The sequence below is a fragment of the Schistocerca nitens genome, chromosome 1, assembly GCF_023898315.1.
Source record: "Schistocerca nitens isolate TAMUIC-IGC-003100 chromosome 1, iqSchNite1.1, whole genome shotgun sequence".
Taxonomy (NCBI): Eukaryota; Metazoa; Arthropoda; class Insecta; order Orthoptera; family Acrididae; genus Schistocerca; species Schistocerca nitens.
Window position 1 is genome coordinate 2,150,250 of NC_064614.1, and position 18,313 is coordinate 2,168,562.

General features: G+C 44.2%; 1 protein-coding gene across 1 annotated transcript in view; it reads right to left on the bottom strand.

Moving 5' to 3' along the window:
* Positions 1 to 18,313, bottom strand: part of LOC126240202 (collectin-10-like) — a 121,233-nt gene that overhangs the window by 40,434 nt on the left and 62,486 nt on the right. Inside the window, exon 2 of the mRNA XM_049947908.1 lies at positions 4,203 to 4,454. Coding sequence (XP_049803865.1) covers positions 4,203 to 4,454 — 252 coding nt within the window. The remainder of the gene's footprint in view (positions 1 to 4,202; positions 4,455 to 18,313) is intronic.

Here is an 18,313-nt window from a genome sequence, read left to right on the forward strand (position 1 = left end):
TGTAATCATTGCAGACATTCACGTGCGATTGGTGGCAATATGTGGAAAGCGTGCACCATCACGAAAATCGCTCTTGCAACACGACAATGCTCGTCCCGATGCGAGTCGGAAAACCGCGACTGCCGTCGCTGAAATTGGGTTCCAGGCACTGCCTTACCCACCATATTCTTCTGCCTTGGCCCCTTCTGATTACCGTCTATTCAGGCCTATGAAGAACCTCTGCACAGACATACTTTCGCAGACAGCAAGCGGCTTTCCTCGAGTGGGTGCGCAAGACTGCAGAAAAGCGGTTCGACGAGGGCCTACAGAGGTTACAGGGGCCAAGTCAAGAGAATGCGGTGGGCGTGGCAGGACCTGAGCCCCGATTCAGCGACGGCAGTTACCGTTTTCCGACTCGTGTGGAGACGAGTGCTTTCGTGTTGCCAGAGCAGATTTTGTGACGGTGCACACCCTCTTTATGCTGCCACCAATCGCTTCTCGGTGTCCTCACGGTGTGCACCCTCCTTTCACAGAAGCCACTTCTTCGAGGGCCGTCCTTGATGGCCGCACTCGATTGTTGTCCGCTCAAGTAATGAATGGCAGAAGTTGGGAAAAGAGGCTGTACTGCACAGGGATTACATTTCTATACGAGGTGCGGCTATAAAAAAACCGGACTGATGCTGGAAAAAACATTTATTTAGAATAATTTACAATTTCATGTTATCTCCTTCAATGTACTCTCCTCCTCGGTCTCTACACCGCTCCATACGAATTTTCCACTGTTCATAGCAATGCTGCAGATCATTTTCGGTAAGTCCATGCATTACTTCCGTCGCTTTTTCTTTTACTGCTTCAGCAGTCTCAAATCTAGTTCCTTTCAAAGCTGACTTGACTTTAGGGAAAAGAAAAAAGTCACAGGGGGCCAAATCAGGTGAGTAGGGTGGATGATCTAAGATGGGAATGTTGTGTTTTGCCAAAAACGTCTTCACTGACAACGCACTGTGAGCTGGGGCATTGTCTTCGTGAAGGATCCATGACTTTTTTCTCCACAAATCGTTCCGTTTTCTCCGTACTCGCTCACGTAGGGTAGCCAGGACGCTAATGTAGTAATGCTGATTCACTGTTTGTCCCTCTGGTACCCAATCAATGTGCACAATCCCTTTGATGTCAAAAAAAAAAAAAAAAACAATCATCATTGCCTTGAATTTCGATTTTGAGATTCGTGCTTTTTTTGTCGTGGAGAACCAGGAGTTTTCCAATGCATCGATTGGCGTTTAGTTTCGGGATCGTAAGTAAAAAACCACGATTCATCGCAAGTAATAACATTTTGTAAGAAGGTGGGATCACTTTCAATGTTTTCCAGGATGTCAGAACAAATCATTCTTCGGCGTTCCTTCTGTTCAATTGTGAGACACTTTGGAACCATTTTTGAACACACTTTGTTCATGTTGAAACTTTCATGAAGAATCTGCCTAACACTTTCCTTGTCAACTCCTGTTAACTCAGACACTGCTCTGATTGTTAAACGGCGATCTTGTCGAACAAGTTTACCGATTTTTTCAATGTTTGCATCAGTTTTTGCTGACAATGGTCTGCCAGTGCGAGTGTCATCACTGGTGTCTTCGCGGCCATCTTTAAATCGTTTAAACCACTCAAACACTTGTGTTCACGATAAACAATCATAGCCGTACACTTGTTGTAACATTACAAACGTTTCACTTGCAGATTTTCCTAATTTGAAACAAAATTTGATGTTAACACGCTGTTCTTTCTGTACACTCAACATTTTCCGACGCACAGACAAAACGTCAACTACTTAAAACAGACGCCACGGGCAGTCTGAGTGCAGGAGGCAGATGAAACTCGAGCAGTAGGCGGAGCGAGAGTCACGTGACAGGCCACGCGACTTTCAGCCTTATTGCATTCGTTTTATTGTTTCACCAGTACTAGTCCGGTTTTTTTCTAGCCACACCTCGTATACCTACAGTTAGACAAAAGTGCTACCTACTTGCAGCTGTAACGATGAGTCAAGCCTCGCACTATGAATGACTGAAAAAATAAAGCTTAAATCAATATGGAACGCCTCTCGTAGATGTAGACGTAGATGTTGACGAATTTAATGTCAGCGTGATGCTGTGCTTGGCGGATACCTGTCGCCAGTTCCGGGCTTTCTTTGCCAGCAGGAGGTCTCGGATACGTCGATATGATATATAAAAGCGTGTTAGAATTTCAAGATCTCTGCTTCAGATGAAAGACTGTATAATCGATTGGAGGAAGACTGCAGTGAGATGTATGTCATCAGGGTTTTACAGTGTCGTTGAGTTACTTAAAATCTGGCTACGGATAAAAGTGCTATTGGCATGTCTGTTGATGTGGAAGTACTTATATAGGAGCCCGCCCGGTTGGCCGTGCGGTCTAACGCATGGCTTTCTAGGCGGGAAGGAGCGCCTGGTCCCCGGCACGAATCCGCCCGGCGGGTTTGTGTCGAGGTCCGGTGAACCGACCAGTCTGTGGATGGTTTTTAGGCGGTGTTCCATCTGCCTCGGCGAATTCGGGTTGGTTCCCCTTATTCCGCCTCAGTTACACTATGTCGGCGATTGCTGCGCAAACAAGTTCTCCACGTACGCGTACACGACCATTAGACCATTACTCTACCACGCAAACATGGGGGTTACACTCGTCTGGTGTGAGACGTTCCCTGGGGGGGGGGGGGGGGGGGGGTCCACCGGGGGCCGAACCGCACAATAACCCTGGGTTCGGTGTGGGGCGGCAGAGGGGTGAAGTGGACTGCGGTAGTCGTCGTGGGGTTGTGGACCACTGCGGCTGCGGCGGGGACGGAGCCTCTCCGTCGTTTCTAGGTCCCCGTTAACATACAATACTTATATAGGAACTTTGGGAATGGTGTTGTGAGTTTGTTTATGACGTAAAGCGTGCGGAAGAGGGCTGAGATTCTATTACGTCCAGTCATAATAAGGGCATGCGCAGTCATGTGACCATGAAGATTGGTTAATACGGTATGGAGTGAAGCTACTCTTTGCTCAGGCGTGTTAAGGTAGGGAAATGAGATTACTTTGTTGGGTGTTTGTAATCCGACACTACCACTGTAATTTGGTGTGGAATAGGCTAGAAAAATTGAGGTCAATGGGAGTAACTTAGTATGGTCTGTTCGATGTGGTTGTGTATGTCATAGGTCAAGGAATGATTAGGACAGATATGGATGATGTCATGGGATACAGTTAGCTTCAATTTAACTCGAAGCGCAAATTTTCTTTCAAGATTTTTGAAGATAATTGTGCGTAAGTCAATTTGGCTAAAAGGAGACTTTATTCTGTGTAAAGTGCGGTATTTGAAACGTTTAAGTGATTTGCTATTTAATGTACAAATATAGGTAAAATTCTCAAAGCTGTGCAAAGAAGAAGAATACTTATAGCACCTACAGTCGCATAAAATCTAGGTACATAAAATACATCTTAACCACTTTTTTATTTTTTACAAATATGATTCGTGCTTTACAAATATTTCATCTATTTATTTTTTGTATCTAGAAAATTACTTTTGTGAGTCTTCTCTCTGGATGTATCAAGAGACTGTGACTAACTAAATTAGAGAAAAATGTTGTCTTTGTTTGGAAGGGTACGAAATCTTGTATGTATGCCTTGAAACTAACTTTCTCTCAATTTTCTTAATTGTAATGATTGAGCGATTTTAAGCTACATGCCATCAGGCATTATTCATAATCCTGAAAACCTCCCACTCACGTTTTAAAAACTTCTTTCTCGATTTGTTATTCCAAATTTCACACCTTACTGCTTCTCCAAAAAGAGCTCCCGAAATACATTTTTATTTACTTTTTTTTTTTTACAAATCCTCAGTTAATCAGTGCTCGGAGAAGGAAAGTTCTTTTCTTCGATTTACGATCAATTTCAGACATGTTGACCAGTCAGTTACAGATATAGACACAATTTTTGAGTAGATTTAATATCAAATTTGTAAACTGACCAGCATACATGGCATTACTGCTACACCAACATCTGTTAATGTACCTGTAGCTGTAAACCAAGTGCCTCTAAATTTTCTTTTACTGACTACAGATACATATGCGTAGCATATGTATGCCTCATCTTGTTATGGTGTTTTGCAAACGTAGGGCAGACTTATAACAGTTTCGAGTAACGCTGACAATCTGTTGAGACGATGACGCTGCTTCGCTTTGAAATACTCACCGTCAAAGTCCAGCCACACTCCCTCTTTTTTTTCATCTGTGTAATTGATAAAAATCCACTCATCGTCTGTGCGGAGGTTTCTCAACATGTGATTTATCATTTCCTTATTTAATGGACGTGCAAGCGTGCCACCTTCTTGTTTGCAAATTTCCAGTGCTTTATGTGCAGTTGTTTGCAATGCGAAGTGCTTGAACATTCTCTGTGGTTTTGAGGAGTAGAATGTAAAGCCAGGCGATATGTATGGCACCGTTTCTGTGAGCAATAAAAAAAAAAAGTTAAGAAAGGCTAAATAGATAAGCACCCAGCAACAAATTTCAGCATCTGTTATAGCGAGAATTGATTAAAAAACAGAGAAACACTCACCAATACTGCACTCAGGATGCGCTTCATCGTCCTGAAATTTTAAAACGTGCAAGTATGTAGCCCGTACACAGAGAAATACCGTCAACAAGTCACTTAAAAATTATATAGTAAAATTGGCTAAAAGTGCAGAGACAATTGTTAACTGTCTCAACAAAATTAAATCCCTTTACTTATACTGTTGACAGTTTACATCTTTTACCTCGCATTCAACTAAACGTCAGATGCAGTATTCAAACAGTCCCTACCTCATATTTCGGGAAGTTAAAACCAAACACTGGACTTCATTTTAAAAAGAACCAAAGAATGGAATATTGAAAATGAACAAATGCATAGCGCGCATTCTGTATCCTCACCATTTCTTAAGAAAATCGAAAACTGTACCCACCAAGGTGGTGCACAAGTTAGCACCACTTAAATAACTACAGAAATCCACAAAGCCTCTCTAGAGTGTATATAAGAGCATTTTTCCTCAAGAAAAACATAAAATACTACTGATTTTTGTAGATCCTACAAGACAGTTCACAAATGTACTATAGTATTATCAAATATAAACGGCCTGCTGAAAAAAGAATGCCTTCAAATGTAGAACCACAAACCACATTTATAACAACTGAAGGTGCCTGTCAGATTATTATTTCTGTAGAACTAAAGATACTACCGCATTTTGAATGTATTAAGACAACCTTAATACAGTCAAGCAACATTTGCTACACTTACATAACTGTATTATATACCGTGAATCATAGCAAAAACAGGTAATGATTTGAGAATGAAACAAAAGTACGAAACTAGTCACCAATAAAAATATTATTTGCGCGTCAGATGGAAACATCAATTAATAAATTACAAATATATTGAGTTGCTGTACTGATACCAATATAATGTTGGAATTACATACAAACTACATTGTTGAAAAAAGTATGTATAGAGTCAATCATTATGCTTCAGATTCTAATATCATCTCGAAGGGTAAAGTAAAATATGACAAACTACATTCCACACTTCTAGCACCGATGACTACTCAATCTTCATTAAAAAAATGCTTCTGATATTGGAACACAGTCACTACATGTACAGCATTGCTAAACTACTGTTACCTTAGATTACCTGACGAAACAGAATTGTTCCATGCCGTGTTTGATATAACTTCAAAACACGAAGATGACTCCGATCGCTTCGTCACCTCGAGCCCTAAATCGAGCTCCTTACTGCGTCGGAAAACGATCTTAAATATCAGGTGAAATCGCAATATTTCAGCATGGTTCAAGAATCATAAAAGAAGGCTGTATACATGGAAGAAGCCTGGAGATACTGGAAGGTCTCAGATAGACTATATAATGGTAAGATAGAGATTCAGGAACCAGGTTTTAAATTGTAAGACATTTCCAGGGGCAGATGTGGACTCTGACCATAATCTATTGGTTATGAACTGTAGATTAAAACTGAAGAAACTGCAAAAAGGTGGGAATTTGAGGAGATGGGACCTGGATAAATTGACTAAAGCAGAGGTTGTACAGAGTTTCAGGGAGAGCATTAGGGAACGATTGACAAGAATGGGGGAAAGAAGTACAGTAGAAGAAGAATGGGTAGCTTCGAGAGATGAAATAGTGAAGGTAGCAGAGGATCAAGTAGGTAAAACGACGAGGGCTAATAGAAATCCTTGGGTAACAGAAGAGATACTGAATTTAATTGATGAAAGGAGAAAATATAAAAAACCAGTAAATGAAGCAGGCAAAAAGGAATACAAACGTCTCAAAAATTAGATCAACAGGAAGCGCAAAATGGCTAAGCAGGGATGGATAGAGGACAAGTGTAAGGATGTAGAGGCTTATCTCACTAGGGGTAAGATAGATATTGCCTACAGGAAAATTAAAGAGACCTTTGGAGAAAAGAGAACCACTTGCATGAATATCAAGAGCTCATATGGAAACCCAGTTCTAAGAAAAGAAGGGAAATCAGAAAGATGGAAGTAGTATATAGAGGGTCTATACAAGGACGATGTTCTTGGGAACAATATTATAGAAATGGAAGAAAATGTAGATGAAGATGAAATGGGAGATATGATACTGCGTGAAGAGTTTGACAGAGCACTGAAAGACCTGAGTCGAAACAAGGCCCCGGGAATGGACAACATCCCATTAGAACTACTGACAGGTTAGGGAGAACCAGGTCTAACAAAACTCTACCATCTGGTGAGCAAGATGTATTGAGACAGGCGAAATACCCTCAGACTTCAATAATTCCAATCCCAACGAAAGCAGGTGTTGACAGATGTGAAAATTACCGGACTATCAGTTTAATAAGCCACAGCTGCAAAATACTAACACGAATTCTTTACAGACGAATGCAAAAAACGGTACAAGCCGACCTCGGGGAAGACCAGTTTTGATTCCGTAGAAATCTTGGAACACGTGAGGCAATACTCACCCTACGACGTATCTTAGAAAATAGATTAAGGCAAGGCAAACCTATGTTTCTAGCATTTGTAGACTTAGAGAAAGCTTTTGACAATGTTGACTGGAATACTCTGTTTCAAATTCTAAAGGTGGCAGGGGTAAAATACAGGGAGCGAAAGGCTATTTACAATTTGTACAGAAACCCGATAGCAGTTATAAGAGTCGAGGGGAATGAAAGGGAAGCAGTGGTTGGGAAGGGAGTGAGACAGGGTTGCAGCATCTCCCCGATGTTATTCAATCTGTATATTGAGCAAGCAGTAAAGGAAACAAAAGAAAAATTCGGGGTGGGAATTAAAATCCATGGAGAAGAAATAAAAACTTAGAGGTTCGCCGATGACGTTGTAATTCTGTCAGAGACAGCAAAGGACCTGGAAGAGCAGCTGCACGGAATGGACAGTGTCTTGAAAGGAGGATATAAGATGAACATCAACAAAAGCAAAACGAGGGTAATGGAATGTAGCCGAATTAAATCGGGTGATGCTGAGGGAATTAGATTAGGAAATGAGACGCTTAAAGTAGTAAAGGGGTTTTGCTATTTGGGGAGAAAAATAACTGTTGATGGTCGAAGTAGAGAGAATATAAAATGTAGACTGGCAATGGCAAGGAAGGCGTTTCTGAAGAAGAGAAATTTGTTAACATCGAGTATAGACTTAAGTGTCAGGAAGTCGTTTCTGAAAATATTTGTATGCAGTGTAGCCATGTATGGAAGTGAAACGTGGACGATAAATAGTTTAGACAAGAAGAGAATAGAAGCTTTCGAAATGTGGTGCTACAGAAGAATGCTGAATATTAGATGGGTAGATCACATAACTAATGAGGAGGTATTGAATAGAATTGGGGAGAAGAGAAATTTGTGTCACAACTTGACTAGAAGAAGGGATCGGTTGGTAGGGCATATTCTGAGGCATCAAGGGATCACCATTTTAGTATTGGGGGGGGGGGGGCAGCGTGGAGGGTAATAATTGTAGAGGGAGACCAAGAGATGAATACACTAAACAGATTCAGAAGGATGTAAGTTGCAGTAGGTACTGGGAGATGAAGAAGCTTGCACAGGATAGAGTAGCATGGACAGCTGCATCAAACCAGTCTCTGGACTGAAGACCACAACAACAACAACTGCACGGTACGCTGATCTTGTGCCGTGAACTGCGGCACACTCATTTTTCCAGCCGCTGGTGACCGTGTCGCAAAGTCAGTATCTCGCGTCGCGCTCTGACTTGGACTCGTCTGCGGCCGGAAGTCGTGGCCGGTGGCTCGGCGCCGGCAGAGCACTGCCCTCTTGTAGTTCGGCCGTGGGACAGTGACGTTCGTCGAGGAGCCAAGTCGGCAGTGGGGTCATAATTTCGCTCCCTGTTGGCCCGAGTGGCCTCATGTTCTGGGTCTGTGGCTCGTCGCCGAAATCCCTTCTGATGCACGTTCCTTTATTTCTAAAACTGTCCGGAGACGTACTGTCGCTGCGCTCCTTTCAAAGACATACAGTACTTTGGCTTTCTCAAAGGCATCGATAGATGTCTCTGTTGTCAAGGTATCGTGGTGGATGCAGCAGCCATTCTACCAGACGAACTAAAGCAGACAACATTGAGGACATTCGGCCCAGCTGCAAATCATGTGACTACTGCCACAAAATTGTTTCAGGACAACAACATCCCATTTTCAAGTGCTAAAAGCAAGGAAGCCGGATAAAACTGTCTTTCATATACCGACAGACATATAAGGATGACAGACGTCTGGAGTTGTAACCTACCTTAAAAATTTTTTTTTGTCACATTAGGCCTCGTCACAACTTAAAAACAAATTGCACACGAGCATTGTCAACTCAAACCACAAAATGTAAAACGTCGTCAGCCTCTGCAGGCACCGTCCCTGAGGTATACACTACTGGCCATTAAAATTGCTACACCAACAAGAAATGCAAATGATAAATGGGTATTCATTGGACAAATATATTACACTAGAACTGGCATGTGATTACATTTTCACGCAATTTGGGTGCATAGATCCTGAGAAATCAGTACCCAGAACCACCACCTCTGGCCGTAATAACGGCTTTAATACGCCTGGGCATTGGGTGAAGCAGAACTTGGATGGCGTGTACAGGTACAGCTGCCCATGCAGCTTCAACACGATACCACAGTTCATAAAGAGTTGTGACTGGCGTATTGTGATGTGCCAGTTGCTCGGCCACCATTGACCAGATGTTTTCAGTTGGTGAAAGATCTGGAGAATGTGCTGGCCAGGGCAGCAATCGAACATTTTCTGTACCCAGAAAGGCCCGTACGGGACCTGCAACATGCGGTCGTGCATTATCCTGCTGAAATGTAGCGTTTCGCAGGGATCGAACGAAGGGTAGAGCCACGGTTCGTAACACATCTGAAATGTAGCGTCCACTGTTCAAAGTGCCGCCAATGCGAACAAGAGGCGACCGAGACGTGTAACCAATGGCACCCCATACCATCACGTCGGGTGATACGCCAGTATGGCGATGACGAATACACGCTTCCAATGTGCGTTCACCGCGATGTCGCCAAACACGGATGCGACCATCATGATGCTGTAAACAGAATCTACATTCATCGGAAAAAATGACGTTTTGCCATTTGTGCACCCAGGTTCGTCGTTCAGTACACCATCGCAGACGCTCCCGTCTGTGATGCAGCGTCAAGCGTAACCGCAGCCATGGTCTCCAAGCTGATAGTCCATGCTGCTGCAAACGTCGTCAAACTGTTCGTGCAGGTGGTTGTTGTCTTGCAAACGTCCCCATCTGTTGACTCAGGGATCGAGACGTGGCTGCACGATCCGTTACAGCCATGCGGATAAGATGCTTGTCATCTCGACTGCTACAGATACGAGGCCGTTGGGATCCAGCACGGCGAACCGTATTACTCTCCTGAACCCACCGATTCCATATTCTGCTAACAGTCATTGGATCTCGACCAGCACGAGCAGCAATGTCGCGATGCGATAAACCGCAATCGCGATAGGCTACAATCCGACCATTATCAAAGTCGGAAACGTGATAGTACGCATTTCTCCTCCTTACACGAGGCATCACAACAACGTTTCACCAGTCAATGCCGATCAACTGCTGTTTGTGTATGAGAAATGGGTTGGAAACTTTCCTCGTGTCAGCACGTTGTAGGTGTCGCCACCGGCGCTAACCTTGTGTGAATGCTCTGAAAAGCTAATCATTTGCATATCACAGCATCTTCCTGGCTGTTAAATTTCGCGTCTGTAGCACGTCATCTTCGTGGTGTAGCAATTTTAATGGCCAGTAGTGTAGTTGCAAATTGAAAGCTGCTACCAATGGCGATATTTATTTAAAGCCTGATGCTCCGCAGCAACGATAGTATTGTCTGTCATAAGATCTTTGAGAAATTCCTGTCTGGTCCTAGCTCATTCTAACTTAAAACTGTACCACGCTGCAATCTGAAAGGATTTGGCATACGAAATTCCTATAACACTAGGTAAAATCTGTTAGTGGCTGCTTCTTACGAAGGATATCGTTAAAGTGTGTCCAGAAATGCCCTTTAGACACTTCCAAAAATGGTTCAAATGGCTCTGAGCACTATGGGACTTAACTTCTGAGGTCATCAGTCCCCTATAACTTAGAACTACTTAAACCTAACTAAATTAGGACATCACACACATCCATGCCCGAGGCAGGATTCGAACCTGCGACCGTAGCGGTCCCGCGGTTCCAGACTGTAGCGTCTAGAACTGCTCGGCCACTCCGGCCGGCGTTAGACACTTCCATCCTCTCATTTAAAACACCGATGCACTCCTCTTTCGAGACACAATGAATCTCTACCTCCTCTAAATTCGATAGCAAGCAACCTTTTTCTTCAACGTGCAACCCGCTCATGCTTTCCGTGATATCCCTCAACGTTAGGCCCAGATATTTAAACGACTTGACTGTGTCAAGCAGGACACTAGTAACACTGTATCCGAACATTACAGGTTTGTTCTTCCTACTCACCGGCGTTAACTTACATTTTTCCACATTTAGGGCTAGCTGCCATTGATCACATGTTAAGTTTGTCCAAGTCATCTTGTATCTTCCCACAGTCACTCAACTTCGACACCTTACCGCACACCACGGCATCATTAGCAAACAACTGCAGACAGCCGTCCACCCTTTCCGCCAGATCCTTTATGTATACAGAGAACAACGGCGGTCCTACCACACTTCCCTGGGGCACTCTAGACGATATTCCTGTCTTTGATGAACACTCGCCGTAGAGGACAACATACTCGGTTCTACTATTAAAGAAGTCTTCGAGTCACACACATATCTATGAACTTATTTCATATATCCGTACCTTCGTTAACAGCCTGTAATGGGGCACCGTGTCAAATGCTTTCCGGATTTCCGGAAATCTAGAAATACAGAATCTGCCTGCTGCCCTTCATCCATAGTTCTCAGTCTGTCATGTGGTAAAGGGGCAAGCTAAGTTTCGCACGAGCGATGCTTAATGAAACCATGCTGATTCGTGGACATAAGCAGCTTAGCCTGAAGAAAGCTTATTACATTCGAACTGAGAATGTGTTCAAGGATTCTGCAGCAAACAGAAGTTATGAATATTGGTCTGTAATTTTGTGGATGTACTCATACTGGAGTTACCTGCGCTTTTTCGAGTCACTTGGGACTGTGTGCTGTGCGAGATATTCACGATAGATTCGAGCTAGGTAAGGGTAGAATGCCGCAGAATACTCTTTGTTAAATCGAACTGACTTTCCATCCCGACCTGTTGATTTATTTGCAATGTGGCAGGCCCTCTGGCCTCTTCACTCGCTTATTCAGGGAAATCAGACCAGCCCGTCTTGCATTTCTAAAATCTGAATTTGCAAACATGAATACTAATGTCCTTTCGCAACTGTAGTACATTAACATGCAAAGTAGGTCATCGGACGCTGTGCACAGCGTCCGGGAGCAGGATGCACGCGTATCGTAATTCCTTTCGTTTCACCTCGGAGGCGAGCAGGAACTTTTCGGCTGATAGTAGACGAACCGCTGACTACAGCAGGACGTGGGGGGACGTCCCAGCACCGGCAACTGCGGGCGGAGCCCCGACCCGTGGCTGGCGGCCGCCGAGTCGCAGCGGCCAGAGCGACGGACACTCGCTATTGCCTCAGGCTTCGGGTGGGAACACTCCAGCTCAGCGCCACAGCTGGCTGTGCTGTTGTTTGGGACCTTCCAGAGAGGCGGTCGCCAAACTCCACGGGACAGCCGACAGAACGGCGCCACACGAAGAACCGCAATGATCACACTCCGTTGGCGTCCGTCGCAGAAAGCTTTCAGAGCAAAGTCGATGCGGAGGCTACGATAGGCCGCTTGACTGTTGCGTCAGCACACGTTTGCAGTCACTGTCGGAAATTGGCCGGAAGGAGCGGCACTGGCGCCTAACTTGACGAAGTAGGGCAGTGAATCTAGAAGAGGCTGTAAGGCCATAACTGTCGACAGCTTTGTTTATCGGCGGCAACTGGCCGAGTTCTGGCACAAGCAGAGTAGTCGCTTTCTGGGCGCGGGGCGGGAAAGAGTTTGGGGAGTTGGTAGCTGGTCACTCTACGAGCCGGTCGTGTACTTTACCGCCCTTGCTGCACAGTAATTGCTTTCACACTTTCACTTGTCTGGCCACCCGGAACAATATATAGTTTTTTTCCGCACTCGCACTTCCATCGGTCTCCGGACCCCATCTCCGTGCAGCCGGCATCAGCACCGCGCCTTGCGTCCTGCTGTCGTTAATATAAGCAGCTGCGGCGTTTAGGGTTTCAGTTGATTTTTTAGCCGCCAAAAATTCGAATTCAGCTTTCTCTGTGGTAGCATACATACAACCACTTTGCCTCCTTAGATGATATCATGGTACCGCATCCGATTACCCACCGGTTTATCGCTATTGTACATTTCACCTGTTCTCTTTGCTACCCCTTCTCGTAGTAGAGAAGCACATTAGATTACATACAGTGTCATTTTTACTAGGTTCTTGCCAACACCTCTATCAAGTGAGGACTGTTTACATGTTTGGTTTACGTTAATATACATGATTGTTTCTTGTAAAAATTCATAATCAGTTTTGGGTTCCATTAAAAAAAAATTAATCCTTTCCCACGATCATTTTTGGAGGGGAACTTTGATCAGTTAGTTTGATTAATAAATTATGTGGGAAAGTAGCCACCCCACTTAAAATTTATATTGGGGCCATTATAAGATAGCGATGCACACCTTATCTAGATTCAATGTAAAACCACTTGGGTGTGATTTGCATAACGACGTGTTTCTGCCTCCTAATTTGCATAACAGGAAGGTCTCCACGATAGCAAACACGCAGCTCGTTTCCAAATTGGCGGCCCTTGCCTTAGCTTTCGTACGCCACGGATCACATTCATACATTTTTTTTTCACCCTCATCAATCACCTGAATTGTTTTTAGATCCGCGGAAGATTTAAGTTGGGGGGCGCCTTTGTGGTAATCTTCGTGTTTTCTTTTTTTATTTAGCGAGTTGCCTTATGTGGTGACTCAAGGTTTTGTGGTTTCTCCGCCACATCCATGATGAACGTCTGAACAGCGTCACTAACTTTTACAAGAGTCCTTAGGACATGTTTTAAACACGCCAAAAAAGTCTTGCATCATCCCGCTTCCCAGAATGCCTGAAGACAGACATTGAGTTTGGATATTGTATCACAGACACAGTCCCTTTGACTGTTCGGAGATGTCACTACACCCGCGAAAAGATGTAAAGAACCATGCATGAGCAGCGCCTATTAGACGGAGGGGGTCCGACAGCCGATGAGTACCAATCATTCCACCAGGAAGGAGGCACAAGGCTCGTGTTGTCTGTAGTTCAACCATACCTAGACGGTCAATACCGCGGTTCGATCGCGTCCGCATTGTTACTTCGTGCCAGGAAAGGCTCTCAACAAGGGAAGTGTCCAGGCGTTTCGGTGTAAACCAAAGCGATATTGTTCGGACCTGGAGGAGATACAGAGAGACAGGAACTGTCGATGAAATGCCTCGCTCAGGTCGCCCAATGGCTACTACTGCAGTGGCTGACCGCTACATACGGATTATGGCTCGGAGGAACCCTGACAGCAACGCCACCATGTTGAATAATGTTTTTCGTGCAGCCGTAGAACGTCGTGTTACAACTCAAACTGTGCACAACAGTGTGCATGATGCGCAACGTCATTCCCGACGCTCATGGCGAGGTCCATCTTTGCAACCAAGACACCATGCAGCGCGGTACAGATGGATCCAACAACATGCCGAATGGACCGCTCAGGATTGGCATCACGTTCTCTTCACCGATGAGTGTCGTATATGCCTTCAACCAGACACTCTGATCCAGAATTCTGGTACAAGAGCTGCTGCAAATAATGAGTTTGTGTAAATATATTGTGTTTTGGGAAAAGAAGTACAATTAAACCTGTCAACAATGGAAATGTGGCCGTTACTTATAAGTGGTGATGCGTTTTCGAATGAGAAAAGGTTAACAATCCATACAAAAATAAATCGCCAGTTCTGCTGGGGTTTTGATTGAATCCCATAACCCTCCGTAATTTTAACTCTGAGCGATTGGAATGAAAACTTGCTAAAGGATTTTATTCCTTTTCTGCATCTGAACAGTAATAAAATGATGACGAGCGTAGCCTTCAGGCGGAATGACACGCACATGCCTGATGCTGGTTACTCACCTACGCCTCGCCAAACTGACAATGTGTGATTCTCGATTAAAATAGTTATTGGTGAGAAAAGTCAATAGTTGATACGTGGCCCAACACAATGGTCAGTATATCGTCAGCAACTCGGAATAATGCGCGCTACAGGAATTCGGAAGCTAGCCAAGGTGCTTTGTGAGAGGAAGAGTTCATGTCGTTCGAAAAACATTGTCATGTAAGTAGATCTGCCTTTGTCAGCAACACATTTCAACAAATTAAATATATCAGATCACCACACTCTCTCAGGATACTCAAACTTTCGGAATAACACGAACCACTCCTTCATTCGTGTAGCCTGTTGTATAATCAGTCTGTTAATGCTGATAGTGTGTATGGAACACCTGAAATGCTTTTTCTCGTCACGACGAGCCGAGTAAAACATCGTTATTCGTAAGGGCGTCTCGACTGTTTCTAGCTCGCAGTTGAAATGTGATATCCACATGTAATGTCTCTTATTACTTCCACATCCAAATGATGGTAGTCAAACTTATGAAGCTCGTATCTCGGACGGTTGTAAACTACACCTTTTCGACTTTTTCTAACATTCCGTAGGGACAAATGTTGATGGTGTTGGGACAGCAACCAGCCACAAATTTACTTTCAGTTGCTTTATTTAAAGGGCACCGTTACCGGTTTCGAATCGTTGTGATTCATCCTCAGACGGTTTACACGCTTTCTTTATGACATGTTGTGTGTTTTTTTACAGATTAATTTTCCTAAAATATAAATAATATCTAATTATAAACACGCCACAGACAGATGGTTGCGTTACAGATTTTCGTTGCATGTGACTTACGTGAAACGTCGGTTTCTAGTGTTTGTTTCCATAACATTCGTTCAACAAATGTAAATGCATTCCCACTGCATTCTTATCGTTGCACACGTAAATTGTTCTCACTGAACACTTTAGATTTGTCACTGAGAAGATTTCTACCACGCACCACATGTTTTGATACATAGAAAGAGCTTACAAACATATGAGTATCACAGATGCTATGATATATCGTAACATTTGACGATGATGTCCTATGTTTGGAAAGGATCATATATTCATTTACGCAACTGTAATGTCTTTTACACTAGTACAGAGACATTGAATTTTTGAGTTGATATTTTTAAATAATTTATAAAGTTTTTTTATAGGACTGTATAGGTAAAATAGTAAATTTGTGGCTGGTTGCTGTCCTAACACCATCAACATTTGTCTTCAAACAACAGCCACGGTCTCCATCATGTCATCATATGACAAAATTGCATTCCGTAGGGATATGTCAGCATAACAGGCAGCAAGTACGTAACCTTGTTTTATTTTCCTGTCTTGCTTCTAGATCACATGATTTTATAATATTCCTTACTTTCTTATTCACTAACCCCACAATGCCCGCCCAGTTAGCCGTGCGGTCTAAAGCACTGCTTTCTGGGCGGGAAGGCGTGCCGGTCCCCGACACGAATCCGCCGCCCGGAGGATTAGTGTCGAGGTCCGGTGTGCCGACCAGTTTGTGGATGGTTTTTAATGCGGTTTTCCATCTGCCTCGGCAGGTTGGTTCCCCTTATTCCACCTCAGTTACACTATGATAGCGATTACTGCGCAAACATTTTCTCCACGTACGCGTACTCCATAATTACCCTACAACGCAAACATTGGGGTTACACTCATCTGGCAGAATAACCCTGGGTTCAGTGTGGGGCGGCGGTGGTGTGAGTGGACTGCTGTAGCCTGTTGTGGGGTTGTGAACCACTGAGGGCTACGACAAGGACGAAGCCTATCCATCGTTTTTAGGTCCCCAGTTCCATATTATACAATAGCCCCTATACTGAATCGTCTGTCCCTCCTACGATGTAAAAGCACTGTGCAAGTAGAAGATACAATTCCTATGGCTAATGGCTCACCAGTTATTGAACTGTGCGCTGTTCTTGACAAAAGAATGAACAAAAAAAGTACACAGATGAAACTTCCTGGCAGATTAAAACTGTGTGCCGGACCGAGACTCGAAGTTGGGACCTTTGGTTTTCGCGGGCAAGTGCTCTACCATCTGAGCTACCCAAGCACGACTCACGACCTGTCCCCACAGCTTCAATTCTGCCAGTACCTCGTCTCCTACCTTCCAAACTTCACAGAAGCTCTTCTGCAAACCTTGGAAGTCTGGAAGGTAGGAGACGAGGTACTGGCAGAATTGAAGCTGTGGGGACAGGTCGTGAGTCGTGCTTGGGTATCTCAGGTGGTAGAGCACTTGCCCGCAAAAACCAAAGGTCCCAAGTTCGAGTCTCGGTCCGGCACACAGTTTTAATCTGCCAGGGAGTTTCATATCAGTGCACACTTCCCAGCATAGTGAAAATCTCATTCTAAGTACACAGATATATGTAACTGAAAACTGTTATGTACTAACGAAAAAAGATGGAGCGCTTAAACGGCGAAAAACGAAACACTACTCAGTGACAATGAAATTCAGTAGACCGTGAGGCTGATCTTTGAGCTGGGCAATACTTCTGCTGTCCACATGCGCCATGCCGAAGTGAGCATATGGCAGGACAGCCTCCCCGCTCCCGCCTCACCCCGTAGCGGGTGCATGTCTCGTCCCAGTCGCGTCGCGTAGCAATTTGCGCGGTCCCATTTGAACCTGTGAAGTTGCAAAAAAGCATACTGCGCTGCGCTGCGCCGAGCCACACGCGCTACACGTGTCTCAATTTGTGCCAAGCCTTAAAGGAACCAAAGGCCCGCCCCCCTCCCCCAGTTACAAAGGACCACCCCGTCGTTTTGCGACTGTCACGATGTCTCAACACCGTTACGCATTTGCACAATCTGTCGTGATCAATAGTGGCTTGTTCGTTCTGCAAGTAAAGTGGTACCAGAACTATGTCTCGGTCAACTCACACTTTCTTTACTAACTTATAGGTGTCGCTAATTTTTTCGTGCGCAATTAACCTTATGAGTTTCAGAGAAGTCAGATCATCCTGATCGGCAGCAGGCGGACCAAAGATAGATCCACAACGCACACGAACCAAAGACGCTAAATCTCACGAGGCAGTTCCCCATCGTTGTGACAGCACAATACAGACGTCAAGCTGCTCAGTAACGTGGATGGACTGAGAAGTATATAGCTAATGCGCGTCAATCAAATAAGCACACTCATTTATAGTATCGGCTATTTCGATGAAAGTGGCGGCTGATGTCCATTTCACCAAAGTGTATTTGGGAGAAATGATGCAACTATGTCCACAGTTGCTGTCCTCACCGAAGGGAAGCGAAGCATTAAGAAGAAAGAGGTATGGGCCTGATACACACAAATACGCGCTCATACATACACACACACACATACACAAATATATAGGGTGAGTCAGGAGGAAAAGTACATGTTTTGACAGGTGATACTACTGGTGATTCTGAACAAAAAACTTCTTATAAACATATGCCCTTTTCTTAACCATCTCTGGGTAAACCAATGGAAACAGCTAGGAACAGGAAAGGTGCAGGTGACGGTAAATTAAGGTACTGTTACGTTATGGTTTGTTTAATTGTGTACGGTTCCTCACAGAAGATGTTCAAACAGTCCACCGTCAACTCGGTGCATGTTGCTGCTC